Source organism: Gobio gobio, assembly GCF_949357685.1.
Source record: "Gobio gobio genome assembly, chromosome: 22".
NCBI lineage: Eukaryota > Metazoa > Chordata > Actinopteri > Cypriniformes > Gobionidae > Gobio > Gobio gobio.
Window position 1 is genome coordinate 2797191 of NC_137118.1, and position 24443 is coordinate 2821633.

Consider the following 24443-nt stretch of genomic DNA (forward strand, 5'->3'; position numbering starts at 1 on the left):
ACTGATCCAAATCCTAATGCTAAATCACTGAAGTGACCCTTTAAATATGGAAAAAGTCCGTAATATTAATATTTATCATCCATTAAGAAGCCAGAACCAAACAAAATCACCTTGGCATTGGATTGTACTCCGCATGTATCTATTAAATATATTCAGTATCAGTCTAAATCAGCTTCTATGATTTTTCTTGTCGCCCATCATGAGCATTGATTTCGAAATGCACAACAGCAGCTACATATAGAAAATACCAAAATATATATATTTTTTTTTTATACCATCGCTTTGGCGCCCCTATGCGCCGCATATAGCGCATACCCACTTGTTTGCGCCACTGGTTACTGGGTTGTCCTTTTTCACGTTTTCTGTGTTGTTGATGCACCGGGACCCGATTATAGCACTTAGTCAAAGTCAGATTTTCATGATATGTCCCCTTCAATATTTCTCATCCGTTTATTCATTAAGAAGCCAGAACCAAACAAAATCACCGTGGCAGGATTGTACTCCGCATGTATCTATTAAATATATTCAGTATCAGTCTAAATCAGCTTCTATGATTTTTCTTGTCGCCCATCAGGAGCATTGGGGCGGAAAATGAAAGAAACTACAGTGGAAAACCCTCAGCGTCTTCCTGCCACTCCAGTCTCCACCACGCTCCAGGGCTCTCCTCCGCCCCCCTCGCCTCAGCTATTGATGAGGACGGGCACCGCTACCTCCGAATCCGCTGCCAGTGCCAACGGTACCCACCCTTTTTCCCCCACGGGCATCGGGCCGGACTTCTTCACCCCTGGCATGGCCAGCGTGGGCGCCACCTTCCCTCCACTGGCTGGCAAAATGGCACTCAACTCTCTTCTTCAGAGGCAGCTCATGCAAACCATCTACACCAAAGCCCTCCAGGACCCTTCTCCGAGTTCTGTTCTGTTCGGGCCGCCCCATTACGCTACAACCAACTCTCTCTCCAGCCCCCTGCCGCCTCAGTCAGCGGGCAGCCCCGAGGTCAATGGCATGGCGCCGTCTCCCAGCCAATCAGAGGGCGCGGGCAGCACGTCGGAGGGCGAGGAAATGGACACGGCTGAGATCGCCCGGCAGGTCAAGGAGCAGCTGATCAAACACAACATCGGCCAGCGTGTGTTCGGCCACTATGTTCTGGGTCTGTCTCAGGGCTCCGTCAGTGAGATTCTGGCCCGGCCCAAACCCTGGAGCAAGTTAACCATCCGTGGCAAAGAGCCGTTTCACAAGATGAAGCACTTCCTGTCTGATGAGCAGAACATCCTGGCGCTGAGGAGCATCCAGGGCAGGCAGAGAGGTCAGTAACAGAAACACATCTCCCACATTACGCATGCCATTATAACAGCATGATCGTCTCTCTCACGTGTAATGCCTGGTTCAGACTACACGATTTTTTTTGTCTGTTACGATTTGTCAGATTACGCGATTTTGACTCCTAAAATCTTGTCGTGTCCTGGATAAGAAACATGTCAGACTACACGTTGCTTCGCGACTAATCATCGCTTGTTGTCTTTAACGACGCGCATGATGTCATCGAGAAGGCGAAACTAGCGACTGACTTCCGGAAACAAACAAGAGCGTAAACAATGTCTGAAGCGGTGTGTTTTGTACTGGCTGTCTTGTGTTTAGAAAAGCGCAAAAAAAGAAAGAAAACCCGACAATGGACACGTTCCTGGCTTGCTCAAAGAGGGCCGTATGGGCCGTCAATCCTCCAAGGAGAACTTTAGGTAAAATATCGTTCTTTTTATATTAAATATTTTGTTATTAGCCAGTAGTGAAAGCTCTCTCTCACTCACACACACACACACACACACACACACACACCCTCACTCACACAGTAACTCACTCGCTCCCTCACACACACACACCCTCACTCACGCGCACACAAAACACACTCACTCACTCACTCACTAACAAAATCTCTATCTCTCTCTCACACACACACACACACACACACACACACTCAATCACACAGTAACTCACTCGCTCCGTCACACACACCCTCACTCACGCGCACACAAAACACACTCACTCACTCACTCACTCACTCACTCACTCACTCACTAACAAAATCTCTATCTCTCTCACACACACACACACACACACACACACACACACACACACACACTCAATCACACAGTAACTCACTCGCTCCCTCACACACACCCTCACTCATGCGCACACAAAACACACTCACTCACTCACTCACTCACTCACTAACAAAATCTCTATCTCTCTCACACACACACACACACACACACACACACACACACACACACACACACACTCAATCACACAGTAACTCACTCGCTCCCTCACACACACCCTCACTCACGCGCACACAAAACACACTCACTCACTCACTCACTCACTAACAAAATCTCTATCTCTCTCTCTCACACACACACACACACACACACACACACTCAATCACACAGTAACTCACTCGCTCCCTCACACACACCCTCACTCATGCGCACACAAAACACACTCACTCACTCACTCACTCACTCACTCAGTAACAAAATCTCTATCTCTCTCACACACACACACACACACACACACACAGTAACTCTCTCTCTCTCTCTCTCTTACACACACACACACACACACACACACACACCCCCTCACTCACACAGTAACTCTCTCTCTCTCTCTCTCTCTCTCTCTTACACACACACACACACACACACACACACACACACACACCCTCAATCACACAGTAACTCACTCGCTCCCTCACACACACCCTCACTCACGCGCACACAAAACACACTCACTCACTCACTCACTAACAAAATCTCTATCTCTCTCACACACATACACACACACACACACACACTCAATCACACAGTAACTCACTCGCTCCCTCACACACACCCTCACTCACGCACACACAAAACACACTCACTCACTCACTCACTAACAAAATCTCTATCTCTCTCACACACACACACCCCCTCACTCACACAGTAACTCTCTCTCTCTCTCTATCTCTCTCTTACACACACACACACACACCCTCAATCGCACAGTAACTCACTCGCTCGCTCACACACACCCTCACTCACGCGCACACAAAACACACTCACTCACTCACTCACTAACAAAATCTCTATCTCTCTCACACACACACACCCCCTCACTCACACAGTAACTCTCTCTCTCTCTCTCTCTCTCTCACACACACACACACACACACCCTCAATCACACAGTAACTCACTCGCTCCCTCACACACACCCTCACTCACGCGCACACAAAACACACTCACTCACTAACAAAATCTCTATCTCTCTCACACACACACACACACACACCCTCACTCACGCGCACACAAAACACACTCACTCACTCACTAACAAAATCTCTATCTCTCTCACACACATACACACACACACACACACACTCAATCACACAGTAACTCACTCGCTCCCTCACACACACCCTCACTCACGCACACACAAAACACACTCACTCACTCACTCACTAACAAAATCTCTATCTCTCTCACACACACACACCCCCTCACTCACACAGTAACTCTCTCTCTCTCTCTATCTCTCTCTTACACACACACACACACACCCTCAATCGCACAGTAACTCACTCGCTCGCTCACACACACCCTCACTCACGCGCACACAAAACACACTCACTCACTCACTCACTAACAAAATCTCTATCTCTCTCACACACACACACCCCCTCACTCACACAGTAACTCTCTCTCTCTCTCTCTCACACACACACACACACACACCCTCAATCACACAGTAACTCACTCGCTCCCTCACACACACCCTCACTCACGCGCACACAAAACACACTCACTCACTAACAAAATCTCTATCTCTCTCACACACACACACACACACACCCTCACTCACGCGCACACAAAACACACTCACTCACTCACTAACAAAATCTCTATCTCTCTCACACACACACTCAATCACACAGTAACTCTCTCTATCTCTCTCACACACACACACACACACACACCCTCACTCACACAGTAACTCTCTCTCTCTCTCTCTCACACACACACACACACACACACAAACCCTCAATCACACAGTAACTCACTCGCTCCCTCACACACACCCTCACTCACGCGCACACAAAACACACTCACTCACTCACTCACTAACAAAATCTCTATGTCTCTCACACACACACAATTTTCTCTATAGCGAAGAAGAATATAATGAATGATTTGCTAGCTTAAAAGTTACAGCTAATTCCAGTACTCAGCGGGTTGCTGAAGGGCTTCCGCTATCGTACGGCAGCTTTTTTTTTTGTAATCTGTCGTGGTTGTCCCTCGATGAAACATCGTACAGGCAAGAGTACTGTTGCCACATCTCCACGAACCTTTCCTCCATTTCATAACTCCACCTAGCCGCACCTTCATCTCTCTTGCGTTTCTCCATGTTTGAAAACTGTGTACGAAAAGCGTCTGTGCTCCGATTGGTCAGCGTCACCCATGTGACGGAACCCGTCGTGGGGACCGCGAAAAAAATTCAACATGCTAGTCTTTCTGCTGTGACGTCGTGAACTATCGCAGACGCGGAGTCGGTTGTCGTATACTATGACACACTATACGAGATAAATTCTTGCGTCCCGACGTCCATTGTCGTTTACGAATCCCTACGACACATACGTCAAACGGATCGCGCCAAATTCGGGCTAAAATCGTGTAGTCTGAACCAGGCATAAGACAATGAAACATGGGCACACTAATGTTCGCAGTCTCACCGAGCACGTATAAGAGCCAATCGGATCCTTTAAATCCTCAGATATGTGCAGTAACCAGAGGCCATTGCTGTGATCCAGCCCCTTATGGAAGCTTGTTTCTGCCTCAGAGTAAAAAAAATAACATAGGATGGGTAATTGCGAGAGTTTAAACATGAACCAAAGTTGCATTTGTGTGCTATGAAGTCAAAGCTGTGAGATAAAAAGTCACGTTTCTGGTGTTTTTGAGGCGTGGAGTTGTATTTGTGAGCTATTAGGAAGTCGCAATTGTGAGGTATTAAGGAATAAATAATTTTTTTTGAGATATAACATTTACAATTGTGTGGTAGGAAGTCGAATATGTGAGCAAAAAGCACAAGTTTAATTTATGATATAACATTTACAATTGTGAGGTAAAGTCAGATGAGATATAAAATTGCAGTTGTGAGGGAAAAGTCACATTTTTGAGTTATGAAGTTGTATTTGTGAGATATAAATTGTGAAAAATTTAGTTGAGTATTAAAAAATACACATTTGTGAGTGTGAGGTAAAAAAGGTGCATTTGTGAGATATGAAGTCTATTTTGTGAGGTATAACATTTACAATTGTGAGGTATAAAGTCACATTTCTGAGAAATTAAGAAAAAAGTACTTTTGTGAGATATGAAGTCATATGACTTATAAAATTGCATTTATGAGGTAGGAAGTTGTGTTTTTGAGGAGATAAGTCACATTTTTGAGGCATGAAGTCTCCTTCGTGCATGAGATATAAATACATTTAAGATTTGACATTTACAATTGTGAGGTAGAAAGTCGAATATGTGAACAAAAAGCACATTTGTGAGGTAAAAAAGTTGCATTTGTGAGATATAAGTTAATTTATGAGATAACATTTACAATTGTGAGGTGAAGTCAGATGAGATATAAAATTGCAGTCATGAGGTAGGAAGTTGTTTTTGAGGGAAAAGTCACATTTTTGAGTTATGAAGTTGTATTTGTGAGATATAAATTGTGAAAAATTTTGTTGAGTGTATTAAAAAATACACATTTGTGAGTGTGAGGTAAAAAAAGGTGCATTTGTGAGATATGTTTCTGAGGTATAACATTTACAATTGTGAGTTAGGAAGCTATAAAGTCGAATATGTGAACAAAAAGTACATTTGTGAGGTATGAAGTCATATGAGATATAAAATTGCAGTTATGAGGCAGGAAGTTGTGTTTTAAAGGGGAAAAGTCACATTTTTGAGGCATGAAGTCTCATTCGTGCACGAGATATAAATAAATTTGAGATATAACATTTACAATTGTGAGGTAGGAAGTCGAATATGTGAGCAAAAGGCACATTTGTGAGGTAAAAAAGTTGCATTTGTGAGATTTTATGATATAACATTTACAATTGTGAGGTAAAGTCAGATGAGATATACAATTGCAGTGGTGAGGGAGGAAGTTGTGTTTTGAGTTAAAAGTCGTATTTTGAGCTATGAAGTATTTGTGAGATTACGTTGCAATAAATGAGAAACAAAGTTCCATTTGGGAAGTCTGAAGTTGTATTTGTGAGGTATGAATTAATTTATGAGATATAACATTTGTGAGGTAGGAAGTTGTGTTTTTGAGGTAAAAATGATGATAAATTAAGTTGTGAGGTAAAAAAGTTGCATTTTTGGTGTAAAAAAGGTGCGTTTATGAGGTGTAGAGTTTCAATTATGAGAAAAGGTTGCATTTGTGAGGTATGACGTCTAATTTGTGAGGTATAAATTAATTTATGAGATATAACAATTACATTTGAGGGGTGTGAAGTTGCATTTGTGAGGTGTAAAGTCATATGAGATTTAAAAATGCAGTTATGAGGTAAAAGTCGTGTTTTTGAGGTATAAATTATGATAAATTAAGTTGTGAGGTAAAAAAAGTTCTGAGGTCTGAAGTCATTTGTTAGATTAAGTTACAATAATTAGAAATAAAGTTCCATTTGTGAAGTATGAAGTTGTGTTTGTGAGGTATAAATACCTTTATGAGATATAACATTTACAATTGTGAGGTAGGAAGTCGCATTTGTGAGGTGTAAAGTCATATGAGATTTAAAAATGCAGTTATGAGATAAAAGTTGTGTTTTTGAGGTATAAAATATGATAAATTAAGTTGTGAGGTAAAAAAAGTTCTGAGGTCTGATGTCATTTGTTAGATTAAGTTGCAATAATTAGAAATAAAGTTCCATTTGTGAGGTAAAAAAGTTGTGTTGGTGAGATATAACATTTACAATTGTGAGGTAGGAAGTCATATTGTGAGGTATATTTTTGTGTTTTTGAGGTAAAAAGTATGATAAATTAAGTTTTAGTAAGTCATTTGTTAGATTAAGTTGCAATAATTAGAAATAAAGTTCAATTTGTGAAGTATGAAGTTGTGTTTGTGAGGTATAAAGACATTTATGAGATATAACATTTACATTTGTGAGGTAGGAAGTTGTGTTTTTGAGGTAAAAAGTATGATAAATTAAGTTGTGAGGTAAAAAAAGTTCTAAGGTCTGAAGTCATTTGTTAGATTAAGTTACAATAATTAGAAATAAAGTTCCATTTGTGAAGTATGAAATTGTGTTTGTGAGGTATAAAGACATTTATGAGATATAACATTTACAATTGTAAGGTAGGAAGTCATTGTGTAAAAAAAAGTACATTTGTGAGGTAAAAAAGGTGCATTTTTATGTAGAAAATGTGCATTTGTGAGATGGTTTCAATTATGAGAAAAAGTTGCATTTGTGAGGTATAAGTTAATTTATGAGATATAACATTTACATTTGTGAGGTATGAAGTTGTGTTTTTGAGGTAAAAATTAGGATAAATTAAGTTGTGAGGTAAAAAAAGTTCTGAGGTCTGAAGTCATTTGTTAGATTAAGTTACAATAATTAGAAATAAAGTTCAATTTGTGAAGTATGAAGTTGTGTTTGTGAGGCATAAATTAATTTATGAGATATAACATTTACATTTGTGAGGTAGGAAGTCATATTGTGAGGTATATTTTCGTGTTTTTGAGGTAAAAATTATGATAAATTAAGTTGTGAGGTAAAAAAGTAGCATTTTTGGTGTAAAAAAGGTTTATGAGGTGTAGAGTTTGCATTAGTGAGATATAACAATTACATTTGAGAGGTATGAAGTTGCATTTGTGAGGTGTAAAGTCATATGAGATTTAAAAATGCAGTTATGAGATAAAAGTTGTGTTTTTGAGGTATAAAATATGATATATTAAGTTGTGAAGTTGCAATAATTAGAAATAAAGTTCAATTTGTGAGGTAAAAAAAGTAGCGTTTGTGAGGCATGATGTGTGGTAATTAGCTTTTATGTAATTTTTTTTACTTCAGGTGAAAACAGGCTTCCATGACTCCCTCCGCTAAGCTTTAGGCCAGCCCTAACCCTTTCCTCCACATAGAGCCGGAGCCGGAAACGCTCCTCAGATGGCACAGGCGGGCGTGTTGATTAGAGTCGGCCCTTCTCTCGCTCGGCTCTCCGCCCGCGGGTGAAGAGGAAGTTCAGAGAGGTTTGCGAGCGTTATGTTTTGCCTCGAGTCTGAGCTTCACAGCTAGAGCGAACAAATCAAGGCCGAGCCCAGCGTGAGCGCGAGCACTTGCATATGAGGGCATTTGGCTGTGAATCCCTGAAGCCGTGTTGAGCTGAGTCTGAGTTTGTTCAGTCTAGCTGTGAGGCGGCGGTTCTGAGCTGGAAAAGGCTCTGGATCATCTTCAAGGGATTCTGGGCTGGCTCTCTGCCTCCAGAGCCGTGGCTTCGGGTCTCCAATGGGAGGAGGAACTCTGTAAAAACCTTAAAACCCATTCATTCACATCAAAGACCTGGGCTAAAGGAGCACATTAGCGCTGAAATAATCACTCGAGCGATTGTGACGGGCACAGGTGGCTTTCTCTGAGGTCAGACCAGGTCCATTTGAGCTTAAACTACCATTCAGAGGACATTTACACTGATCAGATCATGTGACGGTTTTATGAAGACATTCTGACATCAGAGCTCAACAATAAGGATTCTTCTGCTACACACTTTAAATTATTCAGATTTCCCTATGCTTTTCAGAGAAATATATTTTTGGTAACACTTTAGAATAATGGTCATAACATGAACTAATAATGAACTGCACTTATAAAGCGTTTATTAATCTTCAACATTTACTAATGCATTATTAAAGGGTTAGTTCACCCAAAAATGAAAATTCTGTCATTAATTTCTCTCCCTCATGTGGTTGGACACCCGTCAGACCTCCGTTCATCTTCAGACACAAATGAAGATATTTTAGTGTAAATCTGATGCTCTGAAAGGCCTCCATTGGCTCAATGCACTTTACACTCTCAAGACCCTTAAAAGACACTAAAGACGTCGTTACAAAGTCCATCTCACTACAGTGGGTCTACAATAACTTTATGAAGCGACGAGAATAGTCGCTTCAAAAAAAACCTAAATAGCGACTTACATAGTGATGACGATTTCAAAACACGGCCTCATGAAGCTTCGAAGCGTTATGAATCAGTGAGTCGAATCATGATTCGGATCGCGTGTCAAACCGCCAAACTGCTGAAATTTGGCGTTTCAAACCGCTGATTCGACTCACTGATTCATAACGCTCTGAACCACTGAATCGACTCACTGATTCATAACGCTCTGAACCGCTGAATCGACTCACTGATTCATAACGCTCTGAACCACTGAATCGACTCACTGATTCATAACGCTCTGAACCGCTGAATCGACTCACTGATTCATAACGCTCTGAACCACTGAATCGACTCACTGATTCATAACGCTCTGAACCGCTGAATCGACTCACTGATTCATAACGCTCTGAACCACTGAATCGACTCACTGATTCATAACGCTCTGAACCGCTGAATCGACTCACTGATTCATAACGCTCTGAACCACTGAATCGACTCACTGATTCATAACGCTCTGAACCGCTGAATCGACTCACTGATTCATAACGCTTCGAAGCTTCATGATGCCGTGTTTTGAAATCGTCATCACTATGTAAGTCGTTATTTAGGGGTTTTTTTGCGCACAAAAACTATTGTCGTCGCTTCATAAAGTTATTTTAGACCCACTGTAGTGAGATGGACTTTATAACGACGTCTTTAGTGTCTTTTAAGGGTCTTGAGAGTGTAAAGTGAGCCAATGGAGGCCTTTCAGAGCATCAGATTTACACTAAAATATCTTCATTTGTGTCTGAAGATGAACGGAGGTCTGACGGGTGTCCAACCACATGAGGGAGAGGAATTAATGACAGAATTTACATTTTTGGGCGAACTAACCCTTTAATGCACTGTGAACTAACATGAACAAACCATGAACAGCTGGATTTATATTAACTAACGTTAACAAAGATGAACAAATACAGTAACAAATGTACTGCTCATGGTTAGTTAATACATTAACTAATGTTAACTAATGACCATTATTCTAAAGTGTTACCATATTGGTATTTTTAATTTAACATTAAGTACAAAATATGTTATGCTTTTCAAAAGAATGCTGGTATTTTTTAAAGCGAAAGTTAATAGTTTACCAGCAAATGTAAAGATATTTTTTTCTGCTTTTCAGAAAATTTTTCTCTTTTTAAACATAAGTTGTGTTTGTCTATTTTTATTGTTGTTTGTAAATGTTTGGATTGTAATGGTGGCAGATATAAAGCTGTCTCTTACTATATTTATATTATTTAGATAATACAAAAGATCATATTTTTATTTTTATTTAATATTAAATTAATTTTTTGCCGAAAGTTTTTTTACAATATTTTTTTATTGAAAGTTAAATTAATAGTTTACCCCAAATTTAAAAAAGCATTATTTTTATTTAAATTAAAAATAACGTATTAAATATATTTTTATTTTGAATTTAACATTCAGTTAATTTTACCCCATAATTTAAGTAGATATTTTTTTCTGCTTTTTAAAATAATTTTTATATTTTTAAATTGAAAGTTAAATTAATAGTTTATCCCCAAATAAAAAATAAATCAATAAAAAAATCAGCTTTTTCATTTTTTTTTATATTATATTAATTCTTATTGTTTGTGTTTGTAATGTCTATTTTTATTGTTGTTTGTAATGGTGGAAAAATATAAAACTGTATTACTATATTTAAATTATTTTTAATTTAACATTCAATTAATTTTACACCATAATTTAAGTAGATATTTTTTTCTGCTTTTTAAAATAATTTTTAAATTAATAGTTTATCCCTAAAATTTAAAAAAAATTTTTTTTGATTTAACAGTAAATTAATTTTTACCTGAAATTTTTAATAAATATTTTTCCTGCTTTTCAAAATAATGTTTTATATTTTTTAATTGAAATTAAATTAATAGCTTACCCCAAAATTAAAAATAAAATAAAAACATATATATTTTTATTAAAATAAATAATTATAAATAAAAAAAAATGAATTCTTATTGTTTGTGTTTGTAATGGTGGCAAATGTAAAGCTATTTTATATTTGTATTTATTTAAATTAAACATAAATAAATTCACATTTTCTACACTTTTCAGAAAAATATATTTGATATATTATTTAATATTAAACAATAAAAATATAAATATATTAGTGAAGATACCTGAAGTTTAAGGGGGAAAAAAATCTGGAAATTATAAAATGACAATATAACTTGATTTACGCGCACACTTTTGTTGAAAAATGCTTGCATATGGTGCAAAACTGCTGATGAAAGCTAGTCATTCTAGCAAATACATTAGCCGTGTTAGCTAACATTAGCTAAATAACCATCTGCAGTGATGACTGATGGGACGGTGACATTTCTGTCAACACACTCGGGTCATTCTTATTGTTGAGCCCTGGAGATGATTGGACAGCAGAAGTTTAGGGCTTGGTCTTACTTTATTTCTATCTTCCGCCACTTGTTTTCCAACAGAGAACCCAGGCCAGAACCTGAACAGAGTGTTTCAGGATGTTCCGAAGCGAAGAACCGGCTCGGAAGGCTCCACGCGGCCAGGTCTGTCTCACGCCTTCCTCTCGTGTTACGGCTTTCTGGAGTGTCAGATCCGCTGTGTCTGTATGTTTTTGTTGTGCTGGTCTGTTTCTTCTCCATCTCTGGCCTGGAATCTGTTGCGAAACAAGTGAGTGAGTGAGACAGACAGGGCTGGAGTTCAGAAAGATCTCGTTACCATAAAATCTACACCTTTGACCTCGGAGATTCAAGTCTAAACCAATGTAACTTTCCATCACGGAGGTCCTTGAGAAGTCTGTCCTGTTATTTCGTGGTCAGCGTGTGTGTTTATGTGTGTGTGTGTGTGTGTGTGTGTGGCAGAATCCTTCAGGCAGATCCACAGTGCCACCACATTACAACTGGTGGTTGAGTCTCCCCTAGGGCGGCGCTGTGGGTGGCTAGTGTGTGTGTGTGTGTGTGTGTGTGTGTGTGTGTGTGTGTGTGTGTGTGTGTGTGAGAGAGCATTACTTCCACCTCACACACACGTCCAGCTGCTCTCCTCACACACCAGTGGCTCTGACCTTGCCCCGCTGCCCACTTCTCATCGGGCAGTTCCCTCTGCCACTTTCTCTCTCTCCATATTTATTATTATTGCGCCGGCCGTCTGATGATACTTCCACACGAGCTCTGCTGTTCCTCATGATCTCTTTCGTGGAGGACAGGAAACGGTTTCAGTCCTTGCACAGGAAGTGCTGCTGACACACACACTATTGTAGACGAGCAAACGATTGCTGATGCGTTTTTAGTTCTGTTCGGTTGCAGGATTACGTTTCCATAAAATAAAAAAGTGCCAGCCTGTGTTAAACATGCCGGTTCATTTTGTATATTCTGCTCCATTTCTGAACAAATCAGGGTTGACCTTCCACAATTAAAGGCCTTAAGTTCAACATCAGGGCTTTATGATTGACATGATGCAGAATCCATTCATAAACACATAATTGACTGTATAATGAGGAATGTCTGATGAATAAATCAAAAGTAGGTCAGAACACTTAAAGGGACAGTTCACCCAAAAATCATCATTTGTCGTCCCAAACCCGTCAGACTTTCCTTCATCAAATAAAGCCATCGAGTCTCTTCAGAACATCTGGAATAATCCGCTCCATCCGTATGGATCAGTTTTAGGATCTGTTTATGAACTTTCTGAAGTTGCTTAGACTGTCAATGGAGGACAGAAATCTCTCAGATTTCATTACAGATATGAAATATGAACGAGAGTCAGTCACATTTAACCATTAAAGACAGAAAAATACATTAAACAGATTTCATAATGGTGCGTTCACACCGGACGCGAATGATTGAGTGATTTACATGTTAAGTCAATGCAAAGACGCGAATAGACATTCTGCGGTTGAAAAATCTGAACTTTCCCGGATATTCGCGCCGCGTTAACCAATCAGGAGCTTGCTCTAGTAGTGACAACAATGAGGAGAAAATCTGTATATTAATATCTGGTTCAGACAATATGATTATCACTGTGATAACATTAAATGACATGAAACACAACCCAGTCTCTTTTTGTTAAATGCAAGTTTATGTATGATCAATAATACAAAAGTATAAGTAAAAGGTATAATAAGCTATGAAATAAAGCAAACAATTCAGTCAAACATTCAAAGTCAGTGCTAGTCGGCTACAACGGTAACGTAAAGTTAAATAGCTAAAAATAAAAAGTAATGAAACTTCTCTTTGCCGGTTACATCTACACAAGATGAAATATAGCTCGAAATTCGAAACAAATCCACAAATGCCAGATCACATGTTCAGAGAGGAGCTCTCTTTATAAATAAACCACAGATTTGAGCTTTAAACAACTACATTATCGCCTGAAAAAGTCTTAAAACTACGTTTTGTCACACATTAACAGTAGAATTTTAACAAAAAAGACGTGTAAACACAGCCCATGTCAGCCATTTCTCAACCAGACGAGCTGCTGGCTGAAGCCCCGCCCATGAGGAGAACTCACGTCTGTTGTGAAGCGAATGTCACGCGCGAATGAAGCGAGTAAACTCAAAATGTTCAAGCGCCCAACAGCACGCGAATAGCGCAAATGATTCGCGTCCGGTGTGAACGCTACATAAGGCTCTGAATGTAATGGCATGATGTTCTTCCTCAGGATTTGAGTTTTCCAGCACAAATATCTAAACACTTAAATCAAGAGACATTTACTGATATGAGAAATGAAGAAATGAAGTCTTGTTTTCTGAGAAACTGAACAAAATGAAGTGAGTTTACGCTTAAAACAAGAACAAATATCTGTCATTGGGGATGAAAAGGACTCACATTTGAATGAAGTTGATTTTTATGAACACATTGGCAGATATTTGCTCTTGTTTTATTCATAAAATCACGTTCACAAGATTTATCATCTCAAACTTTAAGCTATTCTTTTGTCAAATGAGTTAAAAAGTGATGTGGAAAGTGTATTTTCAATCTTTGAAGTGTCACTCATTTACCTTTAGATAACGTATTGACGTGTGGCGTTCTCTTCTTTAATCGTTGTTAAATGTACCTTCAGAAACCCTGAGAACAGATGTTGTGTTCCACATGATGTCTCACACACACCTGCATGTCCTCGTGTCTTCACAGGTAACATCACCACGCGGATCCGCACGCCGGAGACCGGCTCCGATGAAGCCATCAAGTCCATCTTGGAGCAGGCCAAGAGAGAGTTACAGGTGCAGAAAGCAGGTGAGTCTCCGTCTGCCCGCAGGAAAACAAGGCTCAAGGCTTTCACACGTGTTTCCGCCCACCCACAAGTCATGTTGTCACCTGATCATTCCTGCATTCACCTTTTCTGAATGAGCCAGCAAGTTTTGTGTTGTAGAACTGATTGTGGCTCTAATAACCAGTGTTGGGGAAAGTTACTTAGAAAAGTAAAGCATTACAATATTGCGTTACTCCCTTAAAAAGTAACTAATTGAGTTACTTAGTTACTTTTTAAGAAAAGTAATGCGTTACGTTACTTTTGCGTTACTTTTTCTCACCTGGGATGGGCTTGTTTTTGTTTACTTTTTTATAACAAAAAAGGTAATATTTTTGTAAAGACCTCTTCATACCAAAATGTAAATAATAAGCCCCAGGCTGAGGTAAAAATGCATTTTTATGCAGGAACACTAGAGGGCGCAGCTCTGGATAATGAAGAATAGGACGCAGGAGAAAAAAGTTTTACCAATAAAAACAAAAAATCTATTAATTTTCATCATCAAAGCTCAGCAGCAAGACATTGGTCAATTTAATATAAAGGTAGATTATGCATAAAAATAGTTGTTTTATTTAACATTTAATTATTGGAGGTTTGCATAGTATTCTGATTTTGCATTTGACTGATTTTCTTCATTTTGAGGAGGACAGAATCTTTATTGTGCAAGTGAGATAAATAAATGCTCACATTTAGTCTAGAACTACAATAACCATCATGTTCACACACACACCTCTGCACTTATTCTTCTCAACATGGGGCAGGAGAGCTGTCAGTCAAATTAAATTTGTTGTAAATTTGAAAAGTAATGCGTTACTTTACTAGTTACTTGGAAAAAGTAGTATTATTACGTAACTCAAGTTACTTGTAATGCGTTTCCCCCAACACTGCCAATCAAAACTGTTGATAAGAGACTTTTGAGCAGTAATGCATGTTGCCCAAAACTGTATATTTGCACAAGAACTGTCTAAAACAAATGATTATATGAGTCATATCCTCCCTGTTTTGAGTGTGTTAAAATTCCCACTTTTGCCATTTCCTGTCCAAGCTTGTGTAACGGCATTAAACTAACTGTCTCTTCCCCACCTGCCACTGCAGACGGCGTGGGGGAGAGGCAACGGCGATCAGGTTACCACAGAGGCTCGGGCAGCTATTTCCAAATATATGCACACAGTCTCAGACTTGGTGAGGTTTTGTGCTGTCTGTTGAAAGTTCCCCCAGATTTTCCCCCCACGCCAAGAGCGCTACTGCTTCCAGTGAACTCCTCAGTGTCATAAATCAGTCATGGAGATTTATGAGCGATGTATGTTTTAGATATAAATACATCAATGAAAAACTAAACTCACATGTTGAGAAATCCTTTATGAGCTGACTCACAGAAAACAGACGTCTCTTTACAGAGAGTTCCTTTTGCTATAATATATATATACACACCGATCAGGCATAACATTATAACCGGTGAATAACACTGATTATCTCTGGATATATTAGGCAGCAAATGAACATTTTGTCCTCAAAGTTGATGTGTTAGAAGCAGGAAAAATGGGCAAGTGTAAGGATTTGAGCGAGTTTGGGCCAGATTGTGACGGGTCAGAGCATCTCCAAAATTGCAGCTCTTGTGGGGTGTTCCTGGTCTGCAGTGGTCAGACTCTATCAAAAGTGAAGGACCAGTGGAGAACCGGCCACAGGGTCATGAAGGACCAGTGGAGAACCGGCCACAGGGTCATGAAGGACCAGTGGAGAACCGGCCACAGGGTAATGAAGGACCAGTGGAGAACCGGCCACAGGGTCATAAAGGACCAGTGGAGAACCGGCCACAGGGTCATGGAGGACCAGTGGAGAACCGGCCACAGGGTCATGAAGGACCAGTGGAGAACCGGCCACAGGGTAATGAAGGACCAGTGGAGAACCGGCCACAGGGTCATGGAGGACCAGTGGAGAACCGGCCACAGGGTCATAAAGGACCAGTGGAGAACCGGCCACAGGGTCATGGAGGACCAGTGGAGAACCGGCCACAGGGTCATGAAGGACCAGTGGAGAACCGGCCACAGGGTCATGAAGAACCAGTGGAGAACCGGCCACAGGGTCATGGAGGACCAGTGGAGAACCGGCCACAGGGTCATGAAGGACCAGTGGAGAACCGGCCACAGGGTCATGAAGGACCAGTGGAGAACCGGCCACAGGGTCATGGAGGACCAGTGGAGAACCGGCCACAGGGTCATGAAGGACCAGTGGAGAACCGGCCACAGGGTCATGGAGGACCAGTGGAGAACCGGCCACAGGGTCATGGAGGACCAGTGGAGAACCGGCCACAGGGTCATGGAGGACCAGTGGAGAACCGGCCACAGGGTCATGAAGGACCAGTGGAGAACCGGCCACAGGGTCATGAAGGACCAGTGGAGAACCGGCCACAGGGTCATGGAGGACCAGTGGAGAACCGGCCACAGGGTCATGAAGGACCAGTGGAGAACCGGCCACAGGGTCATGGAGGACCAGTGGAGAACCGGCCACAGGGTCATGAAGGACCAGTGGAGAACCGGCCACAGGGTCATGGAGGACCAGTGGAGAACCGGCCACAGGGTCATGGAGGACCAGTGGAGAACCGGCCACAGGGTCATGGAGGACCAGTGGAGAACCGGCCACAGGGTCATGGAGGACCAGTGGAGAACCGGCCACAGGGTCATGGAGGACCAGTGGAGAACCGGCCACAGGGTCATGAAGGACCAGTGGAGAACCGGCCACAGGGTCATGAAGGACCAGTGGAGAACCGGCCACAGGGTCATGAAGGACCAGTGGAGAACCGGCCACAGGGTCATGGAGGACCAGTGGAGAACCGGCCACAGGGTCATGAAGGACCAGTGGAGAACCGGCCACAGGGTCATGGAGGACCAGTGGAGAACCGGCCACAGGGTCATGAAGGACCAGTGGAGAACCGGCCACAGGGTCATGGAGGACCAGTGGAGAACCGGCCACAGGGTCATGGAGGACCAGTGGAGAACCGGCCACAGGGTCATGGAGGACCAGTGGAGAACCGGCCACAGGGTCATGGAGGACCAGTGGAGAACCGGCCACAGGGTCATGGAGGACCAGTGGAGAACCGGCCACAGGGTCATGAAGGACCAGTGGAGAACCGGCCACAGGGTCATGAAGGACCAGTGGAGAACCGGCCACAGGGTCATGGAGGACCAGTGGAGAACCGGCCACAGGGTCATGAAGGACCAGTGGAGAACCGGCCACAGGGTCATGGAGGACCAGTGGAGAACCGGCCACAGAGTCATGAAGGACCAGTGGAGAACCGGCCACAGGGTCATGGAGGACCAGTGGAGAACCGGCCACAGGGTCATGGAGGACCAGTGGAGAACCGGCCACAGGGTCATGGAGGACCAGTGGAGAACCGGCCACAGGGTCATGGAGGACCAGTGGAGAACCGGCCACAGGGTCATGGAGGACCAGTGGAGAACCGGCCACAGGGTCATGGAGGACCAGTGGAGAACCGGCCACAGAGTCATGAAGGACCAGTGGAGAACCGGCCACAGGGTCATGAAGGACCAGTGGAGAACCGGCCACAGGGTTATGAAGAACCAGTGGAGAACCGGCCTCAGGGTCATGAAGAACCAGTGGAGAACCGGCCACAGGGTCATGAAGGACCAGTGGAGAACCGGCCACAGGGTCATGAAGGACCAGTGGAGAACCGGCCACAGGATCATGAAGGACCAGTGGAGAACCGGCCACAGGGTCATGAAGGACCAGTGGAGAACCGGACAGACGAGCTACTGGAGCTCAAACTGCTCCAGAAGTTAATGCTGGTTCTGATAGAAAGGGCTCAGAATACACAGAGCATCTCAGTTTGTTGTGTATGGGGCGGCACAGCCGCTGACCAGTGCCCATGCTGACCCCTGACCCCGCCCAAAGCACCAACAGTGGCCCGTGAGCATCAGAACTGGACCACGGAGCAATGGAAGAAGGCGGCCTGGTCTGATGATCACGTGTTCTTCTACATCTCGTGGATGGCCGGGTGTGTGCGTGGCTCACCTGGGGAACACATGGCACCAGGTGCATTATGGGAAGAAGGCGTGGCGGCGGAGGCAGTGATGCTTTGGGCAATGTTCTGCTGGGAAACCTTGGGTCCTCCATCATGTGGATGTGACTTTGACCCGTTTCACCTACCTCAGCATTGTTGAGCCCATGTCCAGCCTCTCATGGAGACGGTTTTCCCTGTGTCTGTGGCTCTTTCAGCAGATAATGCGCCGCCACAAAGCACAAATGCTTCAGGAATGCTTTGAGGAGCACAACAACGAGTTTGAGTCCAAATTCCCCAGATCTCAATCCAATCGAGCATCTGTGGGATGAGCTGAACAAACAAGTCCGATCCATGGAGGCCCCACCTCGCAACTTACAGGACTTAAAGGATCTGCTGCTAACATCTTGGTGCCAGATACCACAGCACACCTAGTGGAGTCCATGCCTCGACGGGTCAGGGGGACGAACACAATATTAGGATGTTATGCCTGATCGGTGTATATTACATTTACATTAAACTCCAAATTGATTCTACAGTATGATTGGGTAGCAAAGGGCAGAAATCTCTCACTGGCACCCTTTAAAGGAGTAGTTCATCTGCCATCATTTATTCACCCTCATGTCTTTCCAAACTTGTGACTGTCATTCTTCTGTGGAACACAAAAGGAGATGTTTTTGAATGTTATGCTATAATAATAATAATAATAATAAACTTTATTTATATAGCACTTTTCAGGCAAATAATGCAGTTCAAAGTGCTTTACATAAAAATAATGTTCAATAAAAACATATCCATCAAACATAAGAAATAAAAAGATCAAATGCAACTTACAGAATAAAATACAAAACATACGATTAGGCGAGAGAAAAAAATGATAATAATAATAATTACTCAGCATATCTGACAAGAAATACAAAAAAATAAGACAATTGATTATAAGCATAATTTGGAGTAGGCCTAACTAATTAAATGCCAAGATAAAAAGATACGTTTTTAGCTTACTTTTAAAAATACTAAGTGTACTAGCTTTCCTAATATCTAATGGTAGCGTGTTCCATAGTTTTGACGCATAATTTGCAAAGGCAGCTTCACCGATTTTCCTTCGTCGATAACTATTAACCTCCAATAAACCTGCACTGGATGATCTTAGGGTCCTTGATGGAATATAATTAACAAAATAACTGGCAATATAGTTAGGTCCTTGTCCGTTAAAGGATTAGTTCACTTTTAAATAAACTTTTGCTGATAATTTACTCACCCCCATGTCATCCAAGATGTCCATGTGTTTCTTTCTGCAGTCGAAAAGAAATGAAGGTTTTGGATGAAAACAGTCCAGAGGTTTCCTCCATATAATGGAGCAGAAACCCAGCAGTATTTATGCTATTATTTTACCTCTTAACAGATGAACGCGATCATCTCTGAGCTCCGCCATAACTTCCGGAGAGTGAGGTCAAAATACGGGCATGATCATAGATATATCGATAGTAGATGCCTCATTCTATTGATCCGTGCAGTCGCTAATGAGGCATCTATATATACATCTATGACCACGATCTGATTTGACCTCACTCTCCGGAAGTTATGGCTGAGCTCAGAGATGATCATGTTCGTCTGATAAGAGGTAAAATAATAGCATAAATACTGCTGGGTTTCTCTCAGAAACTGATGGTTTGGCTAGATAAGACCCTTATTCATCATCTGGTGTCGTTTGAAGCTGCACTGAAACTTTCATTTGGACCTTGAACCGTTTGGGGCCCATTGAAGTCCATTATATGGAGAACAATCCTGGACTGTTTTCATCCAAAACTTTAATTTCTTTTCGACTGCAGAAAGAAACACATGGACATCTTGGATGACATGGGGGTGAGTAAATTATCAGCAAAAGTTTATTTAAAAGTGAACTAATCCTTTAAGAGCTTTGTATGTGCTATAGAAGTATAAAAACTAGGGCTGTCAAAAGATGAATCGCGATTAATCGCATTCAAAATAAAAGTTTGTGTTTACATAATATACGTGTGTGTACTCTGTTAATTATTATTTATATATAAATACACACACAAGCATGTATATATTTAAGAAAAAAATGTTATTTTTATATATAAAACATTTATATTTATATATATTATATATTATATAAATGTATATACAGTATTTACATGCAAATATTTCTTAAATATATACATGAATGTGTGTGTATTTATATATAAATAATAATTAACAGAGTACACACACATATATTATGTAAACACAAACTTTTATTTTGGATGCGATTAATCGCGATTAATCTTTTGACAGCCCTAATAAAAACACCATAACAGTAGTTTTGCCACTGTATTCTTTCACTGACATACAAGTGTTGAGTTCCACAGAAGAAAGTTTGGAAAACATGACGATGAGTGTATCATTTTACTGTTTTTTTGAGTAATAATTAGGGCTGTCAAAAGATTAATCGCGATTAATCGCATCCAAAATAAAAGTTTGTGTTTACATAATATATGTGTGTGTACTCTTATTTATATATAAATACACACACAAGCATGTATATATTTAAGAAAAAAATATTATTTTTATATATAAAACATTTATATTTATATATATATTATAGATTATATAAATGTATATACATGCAAATATTTCTTAAATATATACATGAATGTGTGTGTATTTATATATAAATGATAATTAACAGAGTACACACACATATGTAAACGCAAACTTTTATTTTGGATGCGATTAATCGCGATTAATCTTTTGACAGCGCTAGTAATAATATGTATAGGTAAAGCCGCTTGTGACCGCTTACATGCCGTCTTCTACTCCTGCAGTTGAGAGTTCTCAGCCTCCGTCCTCCTCCAGCAACTCTGACGAGAACATTCGCTCCATCCTCGAGCAGGCTCGGAGGGAGATGGAGGCCCAGCAGGTGGCGCTGGAGCCCGTGCTGAAGGCCAGCTCGATGGCCCCGACCGATCTGTCTCTGCTGGGCTCCAAGCTCCTGGGCTCTCCGCTCTCCTCCATCCCCTACACCCCCATCGCCCAGGCCCTGAAGAAGCCCTCCACCTCCCCGCTCCTGGACTTCCACAGCGGGGTGAAGAAGGAGGTGGGCGAGGTGGCCGTCTCAGACATGGGGCTGGATGGGGTGCCCAAGCTCGGACGTCTCTCTGAGAGTGGAGGTGGTGGAGGTGGTGTAGGTGGAGCTTCCTGGAGGGAGCACTGGTGGAGCACTGGTCTCTCTGAGCGGCGTGGAGCCGGGCAAACCTCCGCTAGCGAAGACGCCCACAGCCAAGAGGACAGCAAGGAGGTATAACACATAATATTACATAGATGCACACACACAGATGTCTGTCTGTCTGTCTATCGTTCCTTCCTTTGTTTGTTTGTTTTATCTATCATTCATTTTATCTATCGCTCATTCATTCTATCTATCGTTCGTTCGTTTTATCTATCGTTCGTTCATTTTACCGGTCTATCTATCTATCTATCTATCTATCTATCTATCTATCTATCTATCTATCTATCTATCTATCTATCTATCTATCTATCTATCTATCTATCTATCTATCTATCTATCTATCTATCTATCTATCTATATATATATATTGTTTGTTCGTTCTATTGTTCCTTCTTTCTATCTATCATTTGTTCGTTCTATCTATATATCGATCATTCTATCTATCTATTGTCCGTTCTATCGTTTCTTCGTTAGTTCTATCTATTGATTGTTTGTTTGTTCTAGCTATCATTCATTCATTCTATCGTTCTATTTATCGTTCGTTCTATCTATCAATCATTCTATCTGTATATCGATTGGTCTATCTATCGTTTGTTCGCTCGCTCGTTCTATCTATCATTCATCCTATCGTTCATTCATTCTATCTATCGTTCATTCTATCTATTGTTCATTCTATTGTTCGTTCTATCTATCGTTCATCCTATCGTTCATTCATTCTATCTATCGTTCATTCTATCTATTGTTTGTCCTTTCTATCTATCTATCTATCTATCTATCTATCTATCTATCTATCTATCTATCTATCTATCTATCTATCTATCTATCTATCTATCTATCTATCTATCTATCTATCTATCTATCTTTTATTCCATCTATCTATCTATCTATCTATCTATCTATCTATCTATCTATCTATCTATCTATCTATCTATCTATCTATCTATCTATCTATCTATCTATCTATCTATCTATCTATCTATCTATCTATCTATCTATCTATCTATCTATCTATTGTTCGTTCTATTGTTCGTTCTATCTATCATTCATCCTATCGTTCATTCATTCTATCTATCGTTCATTCTATCTATTGTTTGTCCTTTCTATCTATCTATCTATCTATCTATCTATCTATCTATCTATCTATCTATCTATCTATCTATCTATCTATCTATCTATCTATCTATCTATCTATCTATCTATTGTTCATTCTATTGTTCGTTCTATCTATCATTCATCCTATCGTTCATTCATTCTATCTATTGTTTGTTCTATCTATCGTTCATTCATTCTATCATTCGTTCATCCTATCTGTCTATCTATTGTTCGTTCTATCGTTCATTAATTCTATCTATCGTTCATTCTATCATTCATTAGTTCTATTGATCTATATCTAAATTTATAGTTATATATAAATACAAAGCATATTAATATATTTGTTTATTAAGCAGTTTATTAAAATATTTTTTTATTTAGCTTTCATTTATTTTTATTTCCGATTTAGTTATTTTACTACTTTTTTAATTAGTTGCCAGGGCAAATCTTCGTTTTTCCTTGTATATTTTTATTTAATTTAATCTTTATTTCAATTAACGGGAAAAAAAAGAATAGTTTGTTTTAGTTAACAATAACACCGCTGTTATGAAGTTCCCAGTGTATATATATTTCTATGCACCTTTAGAGGACTATTAAATGTGTAAATCAGAAAATATACATAAAACTATTGCTGTGAATAGAATAAAATAAATGTGATATAATCTCATGATTTCAGTCTTTAATAAAAGCAGAATATAGAAACTGTAATAATAATATTAATGTCAAATTCAATGTGTGTGTGTGTGTATAATCGATGCAACACACTGCTTTTCTTACTTAGTATTTTTGTCTTGTTTTCAGTCCAAATATCCAAGAAAATCTTACATTAAGAAGCATTTACTAGACAAGCAAAAGTTTTTGTCTTATTTTGGGGGGAAATAACTCAAAATTAAGGGAGTTTTTGCTTAAAATAAGCAAAATAATCTGCCAATGGGGTAAACTAAATAATCTTAATTCAAACAGAAAACAAAATTATTTTGCTTATCCCATTGCTAGATTATTTTGTTTATTTTAATTAAGCAAGATTTAATTTAATTACAGATTATTTCTGTTATTTTTCCCCAAAACAAGACAAAAACTTTAGCTCGTCTAGTAAATGCTTCTTAATGTAAGATTTTTTAGATATTTGGACTGAAAACAAGACAAAAATACTAAGTAAGAAAAGCATTTTTTGCAGTGCATCTATAATAGCATACAGGTAATACTATTTCATCTTTCCTCGACCGTACTTGCACATTACAATGCAGCTCCATCATCACATGTCTAACCCCGGCTCTGTCGCTCTTTCCCCCACCAGAAGCTCCCTCGGCTGGGCAGCACCGCACCCGTGGCTCCTGCTTCCTCTCTGGATTACTGGAAGGACTGGCCCAGCTCAGAGTCCCCGTACTCCCAGAGTTCAGAGCTCAGTCTGCAGATGCCCAGTGGCAGCGAGACCCCTCAGAGCAGCCCATTGCCCTCCTCCTCGCCTTTACTGTCCCTCCCCAAAGTGGCCAAACCCGTGGTGCCGCCGCTGACCCCAGAGCAGTACGAGTACTACATGTACCAGGAAGTGGACACTGTCGATCTCACACAGCAGGTCAAAGACAAACTAGCCAAGAATGGCATCTGCCAGCGTATCTTTGGCGAGAAGGTCAGTGAAACGCCTCCATCGATCACCCATCCGTCGCTCTGC

At 40.6% G+C, this 24443-nt stretch overlaps 1 protein-coding gene across 4 annotated transcripts in view; it reads left to right on the top strand.

Moving 5' to 3' along the window:
• cux1a (cut-like homeobox 1a) overlaps positions 1-24443 on the top strand; it is a 263147-nt gene that overhangs the window by 199255 nt on the left and 39449 nt on the right. For 2 of the 4 annotated variants that reach the window (XM_079804716.1, XM_079804717.1), the window contains exons 15-20: positions 575-1303; positions 11654-11734; positions 14318-14419; positions 15528-15614; positions 21276-21748; positions 24069-24401. In XM_079804716.1, coding sequence (XP_079660842.1) covers positions 575-1303; positions 11654-11734; positions 14318-14419; positions 15528-15614; positions 21276-21748; positions 24069-24401 — 1805 coding nt within the window. The remainder of the gene's footprint in view (positions 1-574; positions 1304-11653; positions 11735-14317; positions 14420-15527; positions 15615-21275; positions 21749-24068; positions 24402-24443) is intronic. The other 2 variants (XM_079804718.1, XM_079804719.1) reach the window with 2 other exon arrangements.